The 21,306-nt window shown below is 46.0% G+C and overlaps 1 protein-coding gene and 1 long non-coding RNA gene across 7 annotated transcripts in view; one reads left to right on the top strand and one right to left on the bottom strand.

The window, feature by feature from the left end:
• Positions 1 to 11,162: 11,162 nt before the first annotated feature.
• The window catches only part of SEMA6A (semaphorin 6A), a 135,423-nt gene continuing 125,279 nt past the window's right edge, over positions 11,163 to 21,306 (bottom strand). For all 4 annotated transcript variants that reach the window (XM_060636317.3, XM_060636319.3, XM_060636320.3 and 1 more), the window contains one exon: positions 11,163 to 15,494. In XM_060636317.3, the coding sequence (XP_060492300.1) occupies positions 14,296 to 15,494 (1,199 nt within the window). In that variant the 3' untranslated portion in view covers positions 11,163 to 14,295. The remainder of the gene's footprint in view (positions 15,495 to 21,306) is intronic.
• The window catches only part of LOC132681654 (uncharacterized), a 118,304-nt gene continuing 113,000 nt past the window's right edge, over positions 16,003 to 21,306 (top strand). For all 3 annotated transcript variants that reach the window (XR_009611178.3, XR_009611177.3, XR_009611176.3), the window contains exon 1: positions 16,003 to 17,361. This is a non-coding gene — a long non-coding RNA (uncharacterized LOC132681654). The remainder of the gene's footprint in view (positions 17,362 to 21,306) is intronic.

The raw sequence follows: 21,306 nt of genomic DNA, 5'->3' as shown, positions 1-21,306 counted from the left end.
CTTGAACTACCTCTAAGAGATATCATATTACATTTTTTTCAGGGTTTCCTAGGAAACCAGTTCAGTGTAAAAACGTATTCTTTGTCTTCTGCTCTTTGCAAAATTGTTTGAACCATCATATCTCATAAAAGGTTGCTTCACGGGCAATTTGAACAGCATTTAAAAAAAAAAAGCGCTTAATCTGCAGTTTGCTGCCCCAATGACGGCGCTACACCTTTATCGGGGGTTTGAATGCTTGATTGTATTTGCTGTAAACGGATAAGATTATGCCATTATTTCTGAAGTGTCTGTGAAATCAAATCTTGTTGTCTTTTTTGCCTTCAAATCATGAGTCTTTCCCCCCTCTCCAACACACCCAAGTTGCACTAAAATATCTCCTAAAATAGTTTTAGGAGGTTCTTATCAGCACTTACACAGCAGAGCATCAGCGAAGGGAGAAATAAACCTCTCTCTCTCTCTCTCTCTCTCTCTCTCTCCTCTCTCTGATATTCAGCACGCATGGGCTTGGTCTCCAGAGCTGATGTGCTTATGTGTCCCCAATGTCACCACCAGCTCAGAGTCCCCTAATGCTTGCTCTGCCATCATGATTTATATTACGTTACATATATTACATTACATGCATAAATTTCTATCATTACATAGTCAGTTGTTATCATTGTGCAAACGATGAAGATTCTTGAAGGTGCGGTGGAGTGGGGAATCTCATGAGGGTCAAGGATTTAGGGAATTGGAAAGTTTGATTGCTTTTAATACTTGAGATTTCAGCTCCTAACTTTATGTCCAATGTGAAAAACCCTCGGAAAACAGGACGAGCGTCGCCAAGTACTGATGTGGGCGTGCACGTATGGACGATCCGTGGGGTGGGCTGCATGTTGTCTGGGTTATTGGAAGTGTCCCTAAGGGATTAGTGTGATTCCCATCCCTGGTGTCATTAATCACCTAGCTCCCTACAGGGTTGGCTATCTCTTGGTTTCCAATAGGCTTTCTTTGTCATGTTAAAAGAAAAGAAAAGAAAAGAAAAGAAAAGAAAAGAAAGCATTCCCTAGCTCACCTCCCTTAATAAGACACAGGATGACTAAAAGCACTGGCTATGGGTTCCACCCAAATGTACACCCTGGGTCTGCCAATTACTAGCTCAGTGAATGTGGGAACGTTCTTTAACCTCTCCATGCCTCAGATGCCTTACCTTTCCAAAAGAAGGAACAAAGGGTAGGATTCTCATAAGGATTGAGGGGGCTAATGCTGGGGAAACACATAACCCAGTACTTGGCATCCGGTGGTGAGCGTGGGATTCATGCTATGGCTATTATGACGGCCACGGCAATTCCTTAGCAATAATATCGTTTCTGTATGGATGCGAGTGGAGACTCACCCCTTACCATCTTATGTCTGATGGTAACTTGATAACTTAGTTTAGCAAATGATTTGTGGTGCACCTACAACTTATCCAGCTCAGTGTGGACTATGGACTTATAAAGGTAAAAATAAATAAATAAATCGGGGCGCCTGGATGGCTCCGTCGGTTGAGCGTCTGACTTCGGCTCAGGTCATGATCTCATGGCTTGTGAGTTCAAGCCCCACTTCGGGCTCTGTGCTGACTGACGGCTCAGAGCTTGGAGCCTGCTTCGGATTCTGTGTGTCTCTCTCTCTCTGCCCCTCCCCCAATCACACTCTGTCTCCCTCTGTCTCTCAAAAATGAATAAACGTTAAAAAAAATTTTAAGGTAAAAACAAACAAACAAACAAATAAATAAAAATACAGTTCCTGCCCTTGATATGCTAACAGGTGAATGGAGAAGCATATCTTTCCAATACATGGTGCTACACATTCGAGATCTTTATGCTTTGGAGGGGAGGAGGGAAGGGGAGCCCAATACTGCCTGGGAACTCAGGGTAAGCTTGGTAGAGACAGGTGGTGATGTAGCATGTGCAGTGGCTGATTAAAATTTATTTTTGTAAAATGTGTATGTGCACCTATGCACACATGCACACATATATTACATGTATGTACTATGCAATAAGATTTAGGTGTTCTTCTGTGTACAGAATGTGGCAGATTGCTGACTTCCTGCAGTATGCATTCCCGCTCCATTTTTCATTTTTGGTTTTTTTAAAAATTATTTTAGAGAGAGCATGCAAGTCAGGGAGGGTGGCAGAGGGAGAGGGAAAGACAATCTTAACCAGGCTCCACGCTCAGCACGGAGCCAGACACGGGGCTCGAGCCCACCAAGTGTGAGATCATCACTTGAACTAAAATCAAGAGTCGGACCCGCAACTGACTGAGCCACCCAGTCGCCCCTCCTTCCTATTTTTAAAGCACTATGTGTTCCCAAGTGTTAGCAGGTCACAAGGCACTAAAGTCTACACTCCCCAGCCTCCCTTGCTGCCTGATGTAGTCACAGCTGTGAGTGTACTTGTGTTCCTAGGATGTGAACTAAGGTATTCTGTGCCACTACGGAATAGCCCCTAAAAATGGCTGGGTATGCTCCACCCACTCTTTCCTTTGCCTTCCCTGTTGTTGGAGAAGTTGGCACGAAGAGAAATGTCTTGATCAGAAGATTAAAGCCACACGTGGAAGATTACAGAGCTGCCCCACCAGTGATGGATCCCGTGCTGTGGGGCTGTTGCTTAAGAGTGAAACAAATTTCTATCTTTTGTTCAGCTGCCTTGTTCTGGCAGTACTTTGTTGCAGAAGTTAAGTCTGTATGTGACAGAGTATGGTATCAGGCAGTGAATTAGGAACTGGGTTACCCACTTCTTGCCATCAAATCTGTTGCCAACGAGCAGTGTGTTTTTGAGCAATGTCTCAAAATGATTTATTCATCTCCAAAAAGAGGGGCTTTCAGCACCATGAGATAATGGCTATCACTTACATTTTTGGTATGATGCTTTACTCTTTTTTTTTTCTTAAAATCTTTTAATGTTTATTCTTGAAACAGAGACAGAGTGTGAGCAGGGGAGGAGCAGGGAGAGAGGGAGGCACAGAATCTGAAGCAGGCTCCAGGCTCCGAGCTGTCAGCACAGAGCCTGAGGTGGGGCTCGAACTTGGGAACCGTGAGACCATGACCTGAGCCGAAGTTGGACGCTTAACCGACTGAGCCACCGAGGTGCCCTGCTTTATTCTTATAACAAAGTAATTTCTCTGTCTCTCTGTTTAAAGTTTATTTTGAGAAAGAGAGAGCTAGCACAAGCAGGGGAAGGGCAGAGAGAGAGAGGGAGAGAGAGAGAGAGAGAGAATACCAAATAAGATCCACGTGGTCAGAGCAGAGCCCCTCTCAGGGCTTGGACTCACAAACCCTGAGATCATGGCCTGAACTGAAATCAAGAGTCAGACACTTAACCAACGGAGCCACCCAGGCGCCCGTGTCACAAAGTAATTTTTCTCTTAAAAGAAATGTCTCAAGTCTCTGGCCAGGAGATGGGACAAGGTTTGGGGCTAAGCAAGCAGTTACTTCCATCCAGGTTAACCGCAGCTGAGATTCTGAGGTTGGAATGGCCCTGGGACCAGGCAGGGCAGCAATGTAGGTGTGTGCAGGGAAAAGGGCCGTGAGAATCGGCTCAAAGAGCAAGTCAGCAAGCAGATGGGCAATCCAAGGCCTCCAGGCATCCTGTACTGGTGGCCAGGAGCCTCCTGGACAAAGGGGGTGAGGGACCTTATAGTTTTGTTCTTTGTAGTGCATTCTGGGTCCAGTCTGGGGTCCAGAGAGTCCTGCCCAGAGGCACCAGTTCAGTCTAAGCAGATAGGACTTCCCAGATAGCACAGGAGGGCCAACTGAGTGATGGTAAGTTCTGTTCTCCCCAGACCAGCCATGGGGGAATGGCAGAGGACGGCCCTGAGGTGTTCAGAACCCCCCAGGCCTCTGTGCAGGCATCCTGTGGCACAGATGGCTATACGTGTGACAAAGAGCCAGAACTCTATCCGGCCAAGCAGGGCTTTTGTTTAACCAGGTCTGGCTGGCTGCTTTTGTTGGCAGATAAGGAGTATTTAGGGGAGAGAGAAAAGAGACATTTTCATTATCAGCAGGATGGGGGACTCAGAGTCATTTATTTAATCTGAAGATTTCGAGGACTGGGATCTTGTGTGTGAATGCCAAGTTGGAGAAGAAGGACATGGTGGGATTTGGAGTTTTTCAGGCGCCGGTAAAACATTCACCTCAGTTGACTTTTACACACTCCTGTGGGGTAGGCAGGACAGCCATGATTTAAATCGATTTTGCAGCTGGAGAAGGTGAATTGTGGAGAGTTTGAAAGACCGGCCCGCAGTCACAGAGGCCAGCTCAGACTAGAAGCCAGGCCCACAGACTCACCACGGGTGTGCTTTCTAAGCGACTTTGTCTTGGGAGAAGCTGAAACTCCCAGTTGCCAGATTAGGGATGACTGTTCTAAGAGCCTCTGGGGACTGGCCTCTGTGGGGGCTGGTCTCGGGGCACCTCACCCTCACGACGCCACCACCACTGAGCCCTGGTCTGTCCCTGGCCCAGGCCTGTCTGCTGTTCTGGCCAAGTAATTAGAGAGGACCTTTTTGGGTCACTCTCTCCGGAGGACAGAAAGAGCCCTTTGGTTTCTGGATTAGAAAGCTCCCCAGATTGAATGACGAGGAGAAGTTTTTGATCTCGCTATTACAGTCACCTAATTAAAACGAAATGCAGATGGTCCAACACCTAGTAATTTTCACCTCACGTACTTTGGATCCAAATACAGCCCTTCCCTACTGACTTACACTGTTTAAATTACAAAGTCAGAAGGAAATATGACTGTTTACCTATTTCTATTCATACATATAAGTCTAACACGTTCTTTCTTTTCCCCAAGCAGGAAATGTGATCACAGATCTTCACCCTGGAAACAAAGAGGGATGAATCTTTAGTTCTTAAATAAAACACCGGTAAGAATTTAAATCAGCCAACACCTATGTCAAACTTCAGTAGACAATTCTGTTTCCTGTACACACAAAAAATGTATCCTTTCCCAGGAATGGAGAAGGGAGGTCTTCAGAAGAACTTTAGCATTTGATGTTGTCCTGGAATGCATCCTTTGGAGTAGAAAACTTCCTTCACAAAGTCAATCAGTTATTGACGGGCACCCTTCAGATCAGGGAATATCAGTTGTTTCAAAGGTTGCTACCTTTACTGAGTACATAATTAGATGGATATCACTGTGTAACAACTGTAATTACATATATATCTTGTACCAGTGCTACCAAAGTTGGTGGCAACAGCCCTGGTCTTTACTAAAAAGCATTAAAAAAATTTTTTTTAATGTTTATTTATTTTTGAGAGAGAGACAGACAGAGTGTGAGCAGGGGAGGGGCAGAGAGAGAGAGAGAGAGAATCTGAAGTAGGCTCCAGGCTCCGAGCCATCAGCACAGAGCCCGATGCGGGGCTCAGACTCACAGATCGTGAGATCATGACCTGAGCTGAAGATACTTAACCGATTGAGCCATCCAGGTGCCCCAAAAGCATTTCTATGTATTGGGAAAAGGCTTTATGGGAACAGGGCTTCAAATGGCAAACAAACGAATACAAAGCAGAAAGAGAACAGTGCAGTTCTAAGAATGGCCTTTTCCCCCTCCCTCTGAGTGAAATTGCCTAAGGCTATCCGTCATGGTGGCTAATGGAAGATGCCGGCTTCTTCTGAGGGCAGAAGAAGCTAGTTGCGTGTAGTACCTGGCTGGGCCACACTGTCCCCAGGGCAGGAGGGAGGCCAGGCGTCCCACTGCAGAGAGGTGGTCCTGCCTCTGCTGCATCCTGTGCATTTACACCAAGTAGCTTATTCATTCCAGGAGGGCTAGTCTGTGGCCAGAGCAACATGGAATATGGGCAGTGATATGGAGGAGGAAGATAGGTACTGAGGTAGAGGCCACTGCTACCTTCTGTCTCCTTCTGGGTGATTTTTTAAAATGTTTCATTTATTTATATTTTTGAGAGAGACAGCACAGGTGGGGGAGGGGCAGAGAGAGAGAATGAAATGCACGATATGAAGCAGGCTCCAGGCTTGGAGCTGTCAGCACAGAGCCCAACACAGGGCTCGAACTCATGAACTCTGAGATCGTGACCTGAGCCGAAGTTGGACGCTTAACTGACTGAGCCACGCAGGCACCTCTAGTTCTCAACCAAATGGTCCCATCGTTGACATCAGAGAGGAAGTTGCTTTGTTGACCTGGTACCCATAGTGCTGAAGTGGTCAATGGTGCCAACGTGGAGAGCAAGAGTGATATTTCTTACTCGTCAATTACTTTCTATGAAGGGAAGCGGGAGCAAATTCTTTACCCTGGTAGGTGTAGGGCCTTTCTTCTCTGTTACCAATTAACCCTGCGCTATCTTAAGCTCCTCGAACTTCTCTTGTGATCCGTGTGGCTTGAGTAGGATGAAGAATCTGTAAAAGCTGGCCTTTCATCCCCTTTTTTCCCACTGAGGGTCTCTGTCACTGCCCCGGAGGTGGCAGGGTGCGTCTCCAGAAGGGAGGTCACTGACTTTGGCTTCAGCTCTCTCTTTTCCTGCTTTGTTGACAGTTCGTAATAACACTGCTGGCATCAGGACTTTGCAGACGCAGGAAGGAAGAGATGTGTTCTTTAATGATGGAAAAATCTTAGAGCACAATGCCCTTAAAATAGAATGTGTATGCCTAGCCTTTATTTCGGAGGCTTTATTGTTGTAACTGTGTCTCCTGGGAAATGCTGTGGGTGGCTTTTCCCCTTTGGTGAAGCGGAGTGATTGTGTAACCTGAGGTGTCCCCAAGGGGGCCGAGAGGGTGATGTCAACACACAGGTTTATGAAACATGACTCCATTTTCATGTCGATCGGTGATCCAATAGATTCCTTCTCTCCAAATTCCCCTCCCTGTAAAATGAGGATGCCTCAGACATGATGCTGTTATGAGGATCAAAGAATACCATGGACAAGGTTAGGTCTCCAAACTGTAAAATGCCACCAATGTAAACTGTCATTGTTACTGACCATTTCTCTTGTTGAAATTCATGCTTGTGCCCTCTGTGTGCAAAATGTTCCGCATCCACACCAGAGAACTGATACTAAGTTTGTCAAGATCGGCTCCCCTCCTTACCAACCCTGTAAATGTGGTTGAGGGCAGTTGTCATGCTGAACAGGAGAAAACAGAGCTTTGGGCTCTCACACAGATTTTACATCATCTAGTGCATCCTAGGAACCCCCTGGGAATCCCGCCTGAACCTCTTTCTTGTTGGTCTCCTGGTGTTTGGTGTTGTGTCCAATGTCACCTTCATCTGTTTTTTTTTTTTTTTTTTTTTGGCTGAAAATCATCAATGAAAAATGCTTCTCATTTCATGGTTACCTATTTTTCTCCTTCATTAGCATCCCCTTATTTGGACCATTATTGCAGCCCATTAACAGGACCAATGACTTGTTCTAGGGATGATCTTAATGATTCCCGACAGAGTCTACTATGTGAAAGTGATTAGAAGAATCAAAAAGTTGCTGGTCATGGAAGTCATTGTCCACAGGGCTGAAAGGGACCCATGTCCAGGCTCCTCTGCAAAGTCTTGGCTTCCATTCCTGAGACTACGGTTTATGATGCTTCATTTAAAAAATTGTTTTAAAAAATTTTTATTTTTGAGAGATACAGAGACAGAATGCGAGCGGGAAAAGGGCAGAGAGAGAAGGAGACACAGAATCCAAAGCAGGCTGAGCTGTCAGCACAGAGCCTGACGCGGGGCTCGAACCCATGAACTGTGAGATCATGACCTGAGCCGAAGTCGGACGCCTAACCGACTGAGCCACCCAAGAACCCCTGTGACACTTCAATTTTAACTAGAAAGTGCTGAGGTGAAGCCCACATTGTACCAGGAAATGGGATGAAAGAAATTCCAATGGGTCCACCTTTAGCAAACACGGGTTCTGACCTCCATGACATTTTTGGTATTAGACTCTGGAGAAAAAAGCCTCATGGTAGCATTTGTGGGCACATGTGTGTGTGGATGTGTTTGCAGAGGAGGGATGGGGAACTCCCCACCACTCAGCTGCCTCTCTTGATTTGCTCAAATTTCATTTCCATTTGCTAGAGAGACATCTGCCCATTTTTCTGCCCAGCCACATTTAATGCACATCAGTGCAGCCTAGCCCTCTGTTGAGGTCAACCGCCCCCACCCCCAGGCGTCCCGGGGGGGTTAGAGCTAAAGATACACAATACTCTAAATGGAATATTGAAGATCCCCATCTGTCTGGCGGTCCCGATCAATAAATGTGAGCCCTTCCTTCCCAATTCTGTGCAAGAGACAAGACACCACCTGGTTTTAAGACAAGCGTGAGATGTGGGTTTCTAAGGGTTACTGGGTGCATGCACCCAGCTGTCACACTGCTCAGCCAGGATGAGGATTATGGTCTTAATCGTGTTATTTTGTTACGAAGGCGTTCTTTTAAATTCCCCTCACCCCTTTGCCTCCAGCAAAAAAAATATACCAGTGCCTGAGAATGTAGGTGCCTTTTAGATCACTTTTCTTTGACTTGCTGAATGAATTTTTTGAAAGAGCTTTTGTTCAGGCTGTTCAAACCCAGGCGCTGTGGTTCTGGGGTACTTTGTGTGCCTTCTGCCAAATGATAAGACTGAACAACAAGACCTGTTTGTGTTTGCTTGACATGGCGCTTGAGGGAGGTAGGCAGGTCTAAGATGCCAGCTCTGGCCCCATAGAATGCCTGGCTTGTTGGCTGTGTCGGGACAGCCACTCCTTGGGGCCAGCAGTCTGAAAGCACCCTGTAGACACCACTAACCCTGCAGCAAGCAAGCGAGAGAGTAAACACGACAATTAAAAAGCTGGCTTATCGGAGGCACTCCTCGAGTCTGAGTGAGGACATCCCTGGGGCCCCGGCTAAAACACAGGCTGCACCTGTTCAGCCTGGGACTCCTCTTCACCAGACCAGAACAAAGCTGACTGGGGCAAAAGCCACCATAGCAGGTGTCAGGTTACACTGAGGGGATTGTCAGCTTCAAACCAGTGTGACTCAAGCTCCAGCCTGCCCCCTCCACTCAGCCCAGTTGAAGGCATTTGGGATCCCCCACCAGGGAAGGGGGAGGTGTGTACAAAGGGCTTCCTGAGAGGAGGGAGACCAAGTGAGGGGGGTCATGTCTTCCTGGCTAATAATGTTCTAATGTTGTAAATGAATGGAGGTAAGAGACAATGAATTTGTTCTTGGAAGAGCTGCTGTATCGCCAGCTTTGGGGTCATGGGCAAATCCTTTCATTTGGTGGATCTCAGCTTCCCCGTTTTTTTAAAAATGAAAGTCAGGGGCGCCTGGGTGGTTCAGTCGGTTAAGTGTCTCACTCTAGATTTCAGCTCAGGTCATGATCTCACAGGTTCGTGAAAGGGAGCCCCACAATGGGCTCTGTGCTGACAACTCAGAGCCTGCTTGGGGTTCTCTCTCTCTCTCTCTCTCTCTCTGCGCCTCACCTGCTTGTGCTCTCCCTGTTTCTCTGTCTCAAAATAAATTAATTTAAAAAATTAAAAATGAAACTCAGACTAGCTTTCAGTTCTACATTTAGTGACAGCCAGGCAGGGCAAAACTGTCGGTCACATAAGGAGAAGGAAGACCTTCAGTTTAGCAAAAGAAGGGACGGTTGCAGAGCAGATTCAATTCTCTTTTCTAAAGAATCTGAAGTCAGACATGGGAGATTTTGCTTGTGGCGCTCCCACCTACTTGGTATGCCATTTGGCGCATTGCCCGGTGGTCCACAGACTTTCTGTGGACTGATCCATTTTCCACATTGCTGCCAGGTAGATTTCTAAAGCACAAACACATGTGTTTCCTGCTTCATCCACTCCAAAGATGCCCTGCGGCCCATCAGCTAAAAGCCTAACACATGGTAACCGGGCCCCTCTTCCCCTTTCGCAGCCTTGCTTCTAGCAGGTTCATCTCAACGACCCTGCTCAAGGCCCCTAAACCTTTTGTCTCCCAGTCACAGCACACTTGGCTACTTTGTACAAGTTATCCCTTTTGCCTGGTCTAGCTGTCCAGAGAACTCATTCTCTGAAGAACCAGCTCAAATGTAGCCCTTGTGCCCCAAACCTTTGGGCCACTTCCTCCTGGGCAATTACAAAGAGCCTGCCCATCTCTCCGTGTAAGTGATGAGGCAAGAACTACATTCTAGTCAACTTGTGTGCCTGACATGCTTGACCCTCTGGATGGGATTCAAGAAATGTAACTGGCGGGAGCGCCTGGGTGGTTCATTTGGTTAAGCGACCGGCTCTTGGTTTTGGCTCAGGTCATGAACCCATGGTTCGTGGGTTCGAGCCCCGCGTCAGACTCTGGGCTGACAGTACAGAGCCTGCTCAGGATTCTCTCTGTCCCTCTCTCTCTGCCCCTCCCCTGCTTGAGCACATGCGCTCTCTCTCTCTCACTCTCTCTCTCTCTCTCAAGATAAATAAACTTAAAAAAAAAAAGGGAAATGTAACTGGAAATACCCTAAGGTGACTGGATGGTTATACGTGTGAACTGAAACCCACCCCGCAGCTTCCCACATGCAGACTGACCTAAAACACTGTTTCAGAAAGTCAAAAGTAAAATACTGTAGCTGCGGACTTATGTAAATAAGTGTTTTAAAAACACTCCAGAGGGGAAAACCTTATCTAGGCATTTCGCAATGCTTTTCTGCAAAATAAAAATCAAGGGCTGCGTCCTGATATACCTCCAACTGTGTCTTCTGGGTTCCAAGAGAGAGAAATGCTAACAAGGAGTAAAATCCCGGCACCCTTCATCTTATTAATATGTAAAAAGGCTGAAGTCACATCTGTGCAAGGATCTATTTTTAGTGGACCCTACATACTAAAATCCTAGCCTTGATCTCTTAAACTATCAAGCCTACCATAAATGTTTGATGATGAACAAGCCCATAAAAAGAAAATGCGTAAAATGAATAGAGGGAGTCAATGCGTGCTCTGCCTTTTAATTACCGGCGGTTTCTGCTACAACTCTGCTCCAGGCTGGGTGCAGGCAGAGAAAACACATCAATAATTTGGGTGGTGGTGGGTGATGGGGGAAGGGTGTGAGTACTGTAAACAAATGGGTCTAACCACATCGTTATGGATGCTCTGGAAACCCGACAGAGATGGGAAGAAGAGTAAAGTCCAACCCCAGAAGGGTGGGGTTCCAAAGGGGAAAATTAAGAGATAAATAAAAGCATTCAGGACACAAATGATAATGTAGAACAGTCTTGTTTTATTACTTTTAAGTCATAAAGAGCCTTTTCCTTGTTTTTTTTTTTTTTTTGTCTTTTTTTTTCCTTTTTTTTCTTTTCTTTTTTTTTTCTTCCCATTTTACAACATACATTAAGTCATGAATCAGATGTTAGGGGATGTGGAGATGGAAGGAAAATTGGTGACGTCACAATATTTTTACAACTTTACAACAAATATAAATCTGAGTTTGTTGCATCTACCAGTGTCTAGCAAGGGTGGAAAGCAAAGGCACACTCAGGTTTATGGACCCTCCCCCCACGCGCAGTGGGGAAAAAAAAAGGGGAAGGAAATGCTTAAATGCAAAAGACCAGCTCAATACAAGTGGGCATTTCAGGGAGAACACAGCAAGTGAGGAGTTGTGGGGATGTGGGATGGAAGTTTTGACACAGGTCTCCGTAACACGGCTGAGGCAATGATGCCCACGCATGGGGGACAAGACAGTGGGTGCTGCATGGCCAATGCTCTTGGGAGTCAAGTGTGGGGGAGAAGGTAGCAGGGGGGTGTATACCCATCACTTTCCTAAGTAAGTTCTGCATTTCCAAAGAAAAGTCAAGGTAAAAAACAATTATCCCAGTTTCTAGAAAAGACTTCATGGTTTCAGGGCACGGAATTCTCAGGAGGTGAACATTGATTCTGCTCACAAAACAAAATAAAAACAGGACAACACAAAACAGCAAAAACCTAGCCCGCACGGCAGCAAAGCTGCAAGGGATGTTTACAGGAAAGGAAGGCCATATGCACGTGTCCTCATTACACACCTAGGTCTCTGATTATGGAGGTACCACGTTTTCACCAGCCACCTCAAAATTGTCCAAAATAGTCTTTTTTTGAAAGTTTTTTTCTTTTAAAGACAAGACTAAACCCAGAAGATCAAACTGGAAATAAAAAGAAATAAAGAGGCCACCAAATATACTGTTTAACTGTTTAAGAACACAACAACCCAAAACAATGCTCACCGTTTACAGTATGTTGACAATTTTTTTGTTCATGATAGAGTAAACAAAAGTCCCCTCTGTGTGCTCCAGCTAATGAAAACCAGGGGGGAGCACACACCCTCCCACCCCGCCCCCGTACAAACAATAACAACACAAGGATGAAGAAAGTTTTTAAAAAATTAAAAATCTTCCACCCCAGTCAATGTTTTTGCAGCATCCGTTGTGATTGGCTTTGTACTTGGAGTTACTCATCCATCATAGCAGGGACCAGCCCGCCTGCATCTATTTCCACGTCATTTCTTTGTGTGTAGCGCACGTGTGTGCTGAGCCCATGGCTTGGAGACACCTCCCAGGTGCCTGGCAACCGCACACAGCGTGTTCTCCAGCCAGAGGACACAGCAGAAATGAGGAGCTGGGACGTTAGACCCTTCTCTGCTGGCCAATGAGGATATCACCATGTTGAAATGATCTGAGAATATAAGGGAAGGAGGGAACGCTGGAGGGAGAAAGGGTATTGCCACCCACAACACTGGGGGCCATGCTTGGTAGCACAGCCAAGGGGTGGGTGGAGTTGGCACTAGAAGGAAGTGTGAATCGGAGGGCGTGGTGCCGCCCAGCTCTCCCAGGCTGCAGGATTATTACCATCACCACTACATTCTTCTTCCATCTGCTAGATGCTAATCTTCCAGAGGGCTGGAGTGGGGGTGGGGGGAGGGAGGGTCAAATAAATATCTGCATTTATTTCAAAAGGGGGGGGAAGTGGATCATAACGACAGTTTACAAGTGTACACAACTCAGGGTGTAAGGCACAAATTTACATGTGGAAAAGAGGCTATTCACAGATGTAACCCCACGAAAAACCCGTGTGAGCAAACCATTAATTTATGCAAGGTAGCAGCCAGCGTATTAATTAGTTCACACCTTTAGTGGATTTTGTTTGCGGTCTCACATGCAAGGTGAAATGAGATGGGTATCACAAGCTGGTGCCTTCACAGAAAGTAGGAACCACTGACAAAGCCATGTTGGCAGAAATGGGACGTGGATGTGTCATTCTAAAAGTTCCTCTCCCGGTTGCTTTCGAAGTTAGGATCTGGAAGGACTTTTAAGCTAATTAATTTTTTGCATGTTACAGGCCAGAGACCTGGCCAACAAATTAACTGGTTGATTTGAATAAATATTCCCCTGTCAACTTTTTTCCTTTAGCTAGAGATCAGACAGTCCAAACACAAAGCTCAGAATTCCAGCTCCAACTTATTTACTCAGTGAATTTATTGTAAAAATAAACTCAATTATTCCAGTTAATGGATTTCACGTTAAATAGTTTAACTTTCAAGGGGCTTTCTGAAGAGCTGTTCATAGGATGGTATATGGAAGAGTCCTTTCCTTAAGGAAAAAAAAAAGGGTGAACAATAAATAAAGAGTTACTTGCGTTAACGGTCACGTTATTTCATTAAAAGAGAGGAGCAGAAATCTATGACATAGTTGCCCAACATGGCATTAATCTGCTAATAACAGAAAGCTGTAACACTGGTGGGCATTTCACAGTATCTGAGCATAGTAAACTTCTGCCATTGTTAAAGTCTGAGTTAGAATTATCAATGAATCCTTTATTTTTTTGTCTTTTGAATTTTCATGATTTTTAAAAATGTATTTGTGTTTTGCAGGTGGAACGCCAGCCCTGCTCGGCAGCGCCCCGTGCGGTCATGGACAAAGACGTTGCAGTCGTTCACCTGTGTGTGCGTGTGTGTGGGTGCGCGCGCGCGCGCGTGTTTGTGGGTGCGCGCGCACGTGGGTGTGAGCGCCTGTGCGCGTGCGCGGATGCGCGCGCGCATGCGTGTGGGGGTGGGGGGTGGGTGGCTATGTGCTTTTGGCTCATGTTTGTGATGATAATTTAAGTCTTTCGTGAGTCCGACCTGTTGCACGGTGTTCCGGGAGAGTGAAGTCCGAGAATGGAGGTGAGTCCCGCGTCGCAAACCTTCACCAAACCACGTGGCCCAATTTCCCAGAGTCCCCCGGCATCCCCGAGGGGGACCCAGCGTCCTCTGCTCCGCCGCGGCCATCTTGGTCTGGTGGGTACTCAGGCAGTGGAGGGCCTCGCCGAGCTGAGCGCGCGCCTGGCCTTTCCCGCTGGTTCGACACCTGACCCCTCCCCCTGGGATTATGTACACGCGTCATTGGGCTTCATGGATGTGGAAAGGGGGGCAAAGGAGGGTTTGGGGGGTACGTCCGGCTTTAGCGAGGGTGTGCGCTTCAGCCCCGACCTCGTCAGCGAGTTGTAGGCGTTGAGGCTGGGCTGCCGCGAAACAGTCACGGCCTGGCCGGAGGGTGGCGCGCCGTGCACCTGGATCGAGTCCACCCGCTGCGGGGCGGGGGGCGGGTTGTCTCCCCGGCCAAAGCTCTGGTTTCTGGACAGGTGGGAGGAATTGGAGCAGTTAGTATTGTTTCTTTTGAGAGTGGTGGCCTGGTGGCTTCTCGTGAGCGAGTTCGTGGGGTAGCTCCTCTTATAGTCAAGGCCGTAGGAGGAGGAGTGGTGCATTTCCAGCCGCTTGCTCAGGCCGTTCTGAGACAGGGAGGCTCCCGGAGGGCCCAGGGAGGCCTCCCGCTGGGGGACTTTGGGGGGCAGGCTGTCCAGGTTCTCCACGAGGTTCACCCCGTGGTTGGGACTCTTGCTGCTGAGATGCTCCTTGATGGTCTTATACTCCAGGGTGGCCGCCTGGTCCTCCAGCGCCATCTGGGCCACCTCGCTCATTTTGGGCTGGTCCACGTACTCATGCGGATAGCCCTGCTGCGTGATGGGCAGGACCACCACGCTGGGGATGTGGCTGGGGGAGGCCCGGAGGGGCAGGTCCGTGGGGATCACGGGGGAGCCCATGGGGGGCATGTCCTTGGTGCACGCATTGATGAGGTTCTGGTTCCTCTCCCACTCGCGGCTGCCGCGGCTGGGCTTCCGCTTCTGCTGCAGTGTTGGGGTGGACTCCGGGGTGGGCAAGGCCGCCAGGTCTAAGTGGTGCTGATCAGCCTTGATGAGCATCTTGGCCGTGTTGCCGGGAGTGGCGAGCTTGCCGTTGTGCATGAGTGGTGTGAGGATGGCCTCCGGCTTCGGGTCTTTGGACTGGCTGTCCCCAAAGAGGCCGCTGAGCTTGGTGACGCTGCTCATGGAGCCCCGGCGCGAGTGGGTGAGCTCCTTCTCTTTCCTCTGCACGGCGGACACGTCTTTGCGCCTGTGGTCACAGACGCAATAGACGATGATGCCGGAGAAGACGGCCCCCATGACAAAAGCCAGGATGACCGCAATGGCCAAGAGGGTGACGGGCACGAGCTGGTCATGGCCTTTGAGGTAACTTTCCCGAATCACTCCTGCAATAGACATCGCATACAGTTTTAAGACATGAAAGCACACCGCGAGGCTTATTTTGGTTTGAAGTTCACCCCGTTAATTAATAACAGTAATAAGTGACAATAGCACCTCTGCACAACTTGTCTTGGGGCGCAGCTTGCCAAACGTTAACTAATTAACCCCCCCCCCCCCCGTAGAGTATGCAAATAGACTTCCTTTGTTGCTTCTTTGTGCTCTGAAAAAGTGCTTTAACCTCTGTCAAGTATATGCTCTTTCTACTTTGTTTCAGCCCCTGGAATATGATGATTTTTCATTTCCAGAATTTGTTCCTCCTCCTTTCCCCCTTCATCTTTTTTCCATCTTACCCTCGTAACATTGGGATAATGGAGATATTTTGAGTACGGGAGAGGAAGAGGCAACAATTGTATGCCCATTAAATGAACAAATGGCACAACCCTCTAGGCTTCCAGGGTCTTTTCTTATGACTTCTTTGTGGGGCCCGTGGCCTCTATCTGGAGAAAAGCTGTGTTTGCATTTCAGGCAACTGGAGGAAAGAGCACGTGTGTCATTTACAGTGAAAGAAAACAGTTAAAGCTCACATTACAAATGTTTATGCTGATTTTGTATCATCCTTCTCAAAAAAAAAAAACCCACAAAAACCCATGTGCACTCAATTTCAGGTAAATATGCTGAATATGTGAATGAAGCTCTTCCTTCCTTAAACTGAAAGAATATTTAAGGGGAAGAAAAAGACCATTTGGGGCCCTGTAGTGGGTTTGAGAAGCGTCAGGTCTCATTATTACAGTTAGGGTTTGCTGCCACGGTGAGATTCTTCTGCAGAGCTAATCTCTTCAATTTAATAAAAATTATGTGACTACACCCGTCAATAATCTTACACTACATTAACCGAGATGCTGTATTTTTCAAGAAAGTTGCTTTCTCCCTGTTCCTGCTTAATCAGCCACCAAGCTGAGAGACTCTAATCAAATGGAAACACTGAAGCTCTTAGTTTTTAATACCAAGTGAGTATACACATCACAATTGTCAGATCTTAAGTGCTTGATGCGGTAGCTAAAAACAAAATCTCAAATACCTCAATTCCTGCCTCTGGAGAGTGAAAGAACATGAATACGTTAGAGATATACTGCATGGGCTGAGGAAATATAAACATTGTTCCTATTATGGAAATGATAGTAAGACAGAAAATGTACCTTCTTTGTTCTCAGGAGAAACATTTTTCATCTACTAAATCAACTCTTTCTGGAATATGTTTAATGTATTTTACTGGCAGATATTGCTGGCACAGAATTAGAATGAAGCAAAATGAAACTCTTACCCCTTCCTAAACCCACAACATGCAACCCTTCAACTTCTGCTGAGATACTTTGTAACCATCACAGCTGAGACCTTGAAGAAGTGCAGCTTTGTCATGGGATCTTTCTGCTAAAATATTTTGATTGGTGAAGCCGTGGTTTTAAAACTCAGAAGCCTTTGCCTGTGGAAAAGAACATTCTCTTTCTCTTTTCTTTCTAAACATTCCTCCTCCCCTCAGTTGTGACATCACAGTTGGTTGCTGTGGAAATGATTGTCCTGTGACAAAGGATTGTGACTTCAGGGGCGAATAAATAGAAGCAGCAGATACCTCTTGAGAAACAAAGATTCTGTGATTAAACAAATGCCCTTGGTAATGAAGGGCAGAGCAGGCACTTTACCCAGGGAAAAAGTCTGTAAGATGGCAAGATTCTGAATAATTTCCAAATGTGACACTTCTCAAATATTTCCAGATTTATCTTCGTGAACTTTTAAGGGGGTAGAAACAGAGAAGCAAAAAACAGCAGGGGATTCAGCTATAACTCACACCTTTTATATCGTGGAGCTTCCCAAACGGTGAGGTGCCTTGCATTTAAATCTGTTTTAATACCTAGTCACAGAGGAACTGTGCTAATGAAAATTTCTTCCTTAAATTTGCATTTCCTTGTTGTAATGCTGAAATAGCAACTGATTTTCTTTCGGTTTTGATTATGTTTGGTGTTCTATTGAACATCATTTTTAACCACCTACATACAATGGCACAAAAATGTACACCTGTGAATAAAATGGGTTTGATTTCCCTCATTGACTTGGTGATCTCAGTGAATTTTAACCACAGGGTAGACCTCGCCCATGGGGTGGGGGTGGGGGGAACTAGGTAAATTTTTCTTAGTGGGTATTTCATGGATCTCTTCTTGGCAACACTATTTATGGGGCTGTGTCTTCCCAATAAATGCATACTTATAATAGGTAGTTATCTACAGTTGACTTTGGTATTTTACAATTTAAATTGCCTCTCAGCTTGAGAGGAACTGGGAAAGAAGAATAAGGCTAAAGCAGTCCCATGTATTTTATTCATTATTTAATTGGGAAAAATGTAAAAGTTTCAAGGTTATCCAGGGCTGCTTTACTTTTAGTTCCCAAATATTCCTCTTTGATGTCTGAAGGTCCTTGACTGTCTTAATCTCATGGAAAGCACTTGCATTTTTACTGGGAAGAACATTTTTAAGGGAATAACATTTGAGTTCAAGTTTTTGGTTGTTAACAAATCAAGTAGGGTCTGACCTTTGAGAAAAATGGTGTCTCACCCCTCCCCCGTCCCCCCCCCCCATCTCATTATGTTATGTAAATAGTGCCCTTAAAAAACTTGCATCCCTTCAGTTTTGAGATCACTACCATGAAGCAGGTGGCTTCCCTCATCTGCTTGTGTAAATTCAGAAATCCCATGTCCAAAGTTGGAAATAGATCAGAGATTAAGTTGAAAGAGCAGTCAAGAAGACAAGTTCTAAGTTATTCTTGGAAAATGCCTTCCAAACTTAAAGCTTTCTGCTTATATCGTGAAAAGGGCAAAGGGGCATTCATGGAAATGATTGCATCAACTTTGTGACATTGGTCACTGTCAAGAACTAAACACACTGGGTTTGTCAGAGGGGTGGGGGTGCAACCAGCACTAGCGGTCTCCGAAGGCCTGGGGTCTTAAGCTCCCACTTGCTGTTGTGTGACCTTTCTGGCAGGTGACTTATCGTCTCTGGGCCTCAGTTGTTTCATTTGCAACTCTTAAAGCCTTCCGGGGTTCTTGCAAGAATCTAATGAAGTGACGAATAAGAAAGAACTTAAATGCTGTAGTTTGCTGGACAAATCTGAAGGTCAAAAGAAGCCACAGAAGAGAAGTGGGTTAGTAGCTCACTGAGGGCATAAGAGTAATAGTCACAGCTGCTCCATTTCATTCCATTTGTTATGTATGGGTCTCCCTGGGGAGGAGGGTGGACCTGCCCTTCCCAGCTCCAGACCTTGTGCTGTCCAAATGCTGCCAAAGGGATGATGTGTTGAGGCAACGTAAGAGAGCACATACCTCTGTTTCAGGACTGCCTGTAGGTTCTGCATTGTGAAGTAAGTAAAACAACAAAAGCGGGAAATGTTGAACAAAACACGGTGATTATAGACTTCTGGTGGACTAATAATCTTGGATTCAGCTCCTTGAGGGCAGGGACTCTAGTTTATATGCATTTATAACCTTTACTATCACCAGGGATCTTAGTTGGGCACTTGATAAATGATTATTGAATAAATGGGTTTGCAGTACATTGTAGAGACCCTTTTAAGTGGGCCTCTAAAGTTGGTGGGTCATTTTTGGAGTGACCATAACCTGAAGTCACAGAACCAAATTAGATCTCCATCCATAGAACAGAATATAATAATACTAACATCCATTAGACAAAACAAATTTATAAAGGTGCTCTGTGTATGTTCAAAATGATAATGAGGAACTATTTGAAAAATCAAAAGAAATTCATTCTGGGATAATTCCAAAAGAGATGTTGAGGGTAAATGAGTTATTTGTAACAACTGGGTGCTCTGGTGGAATTAAATAATTGAATAATTCAAAAAAAATACAACTCTTTAAAGGGAGCTGGCTGAACATCATTGCTTCTGATGTTGCATGGAAATCCTGGGGAAGTGGAGGGGCCTTTGTAGGGTGGCATACTCCATCTCCAGGTATCTCGCTCCCCGCACCCCCCCCTCCCCCCCCAACTAGGAGGACCAATAAGAGTTGGCTTCTCTATCCTGGGGCATTGAAATGCCTTCCTCTACCAACTCCTGGGCCTTTTACTCTCACCAGTCGAAAATGGGGCATATAATGAAAACAGTATCTGAAACAGCCTTTGCATTGATTCATTAACCACCAACTATTTCTCACCAGTCATGAGGTGCTAAATGGTTATTCTTTCCACCTTCCTATTGCAGGAAGCAAGGCACACAATGGCTTAGAGATTTCTCTGAAATCATGTCTTAAATTGGCAGAACTGAGAAAGAATAGAATCTTCACTTTTTTCCCCCTGAGGTGAGAGAGTTTTTAGATGCTGGAGGGTTGCAGAGGGAGGTCTCAGAGGGACAATTTTAAGCTCTTTGGAGGCTGAAGCCATGAAAAGATTATGAACAACCCCACCCTCCAGGCCCTGCAAAATGTAATTAAAATAAGAACAGTTACAAACTTCAAGGAAGTCCAACACAATTCTAACTTTTCCCACGATGACCACATGAAGGCATATTGAAATTTCAAACACCAGATTGTTATATATAATAAGGTTTCCGGTAGCCCTTCTCTTGGGTTCTCTACAATTGCCTAGTCTGCCCTGGAAGCCCAGTGCCAGGCTCTGGGACAGCAGACCTCAGAAAAGATGCCCTCTTGGACTGTAATGTTGTTGGTGCCTTCAGCAGGCATCTACTGAGCACAGACCAAAGCACTGTGCCAGGTTGTGGAGAGACAAAGGTGAAGGAGGCACAAACTCTGCGATCCAGTTAAGGGAGAGGGCAGGTGCTCACATGTGAGCATCCAAAGTGTTTGGAAGCATCAAGAGATACACTGCTTCTGCTTCAGCCTAGGAAGTGGTGTTTAAGGCAGGCCTTAAGGATGTGGAGGATGGCAGCTGAAGCAGCAGTAAGAACCAATGCACAGAGGGAAGGAAGTGAAAGCTGTATTCATAATGGTCGATAGTTGAACTCCCATCTAGTCACTCATGCTATAGACACCAGCCACTTGGCTATCCTCTCACTTGCTTCTGGACTTTCACATAGTCTCTTCCCTCTGTCCTGAATATCCCTGCTCACCTCCCACTCCTCTGACCCTCTCCTTTAGGCCTCGGCTTAAAAGAGGAAGCCTTCTCCAACTTCTTCCAACTGGGTTAGCTCTTTCCTAAGTTCCCCAGAGACCTTAACTTCTCTCTCTTAACTCATCACTTTTACATTACTGTACGTTTGTTCTTCTCTAGGAGGGAGATATACCCCTAAATTCCCAGGCATAAAGGTGCTCGGTAAATATCTGTTAAATAGTGAATGAATGCATGAGTACTTGTAGAGGCAACAGAAGAGTGAGAGCTGATCACCATTTGGAAGCAGGCTGTGAAAAGCCTTGAATGACTGAAAAAGACATGGTGGACAAGCCAGTTTTGGAAGGAAAGTCTTGGTTAACTTACCTGCAATTCTAAGGGTTGTCTTGCCTGAGAAGGCTGACTTTCAGCTTACTCTGCTTGATGTTGACTCCATTATTCGAAAAAACTACTGGCTTCAGAGTCAACAGCTTTGCCTCAGAAGTACAGGTAGTCCGCCTGAGTTTACTATAACTTTTTAAAATTAAAACTTGTTCTCCACTATACTTATCCGCTGTATCCTACAGAAGCTGGGAGATGTCTGTTCTATCAAAGCATGCAACAAGACACACAAACGAAAAGTACACAAAATCACTGCACCTGTTAAGCTAAATACCAAGGAGGAGCCCTCCCCATCCCCACCAATTACCTTGCT

The sequence above is a fragment of the Panthera onca genome, chromosome A1 (assembly GCF_046562875.1).
Source record: "Panthera onca isolate mPanOnc1 chromosome A1, mPanOnc1 haplotype 2, whole genome shotgun sequence".
In the NCBI taxonomy this organism is placed as follows: Eukaryota; Metazoa; Chordata; class Mammalia; order Carnivora; family Felidae; genus Panthera; species Panthera onca.
This window is presented reverse-complemented; position numbering and strand designations above follow the sequence as displayed.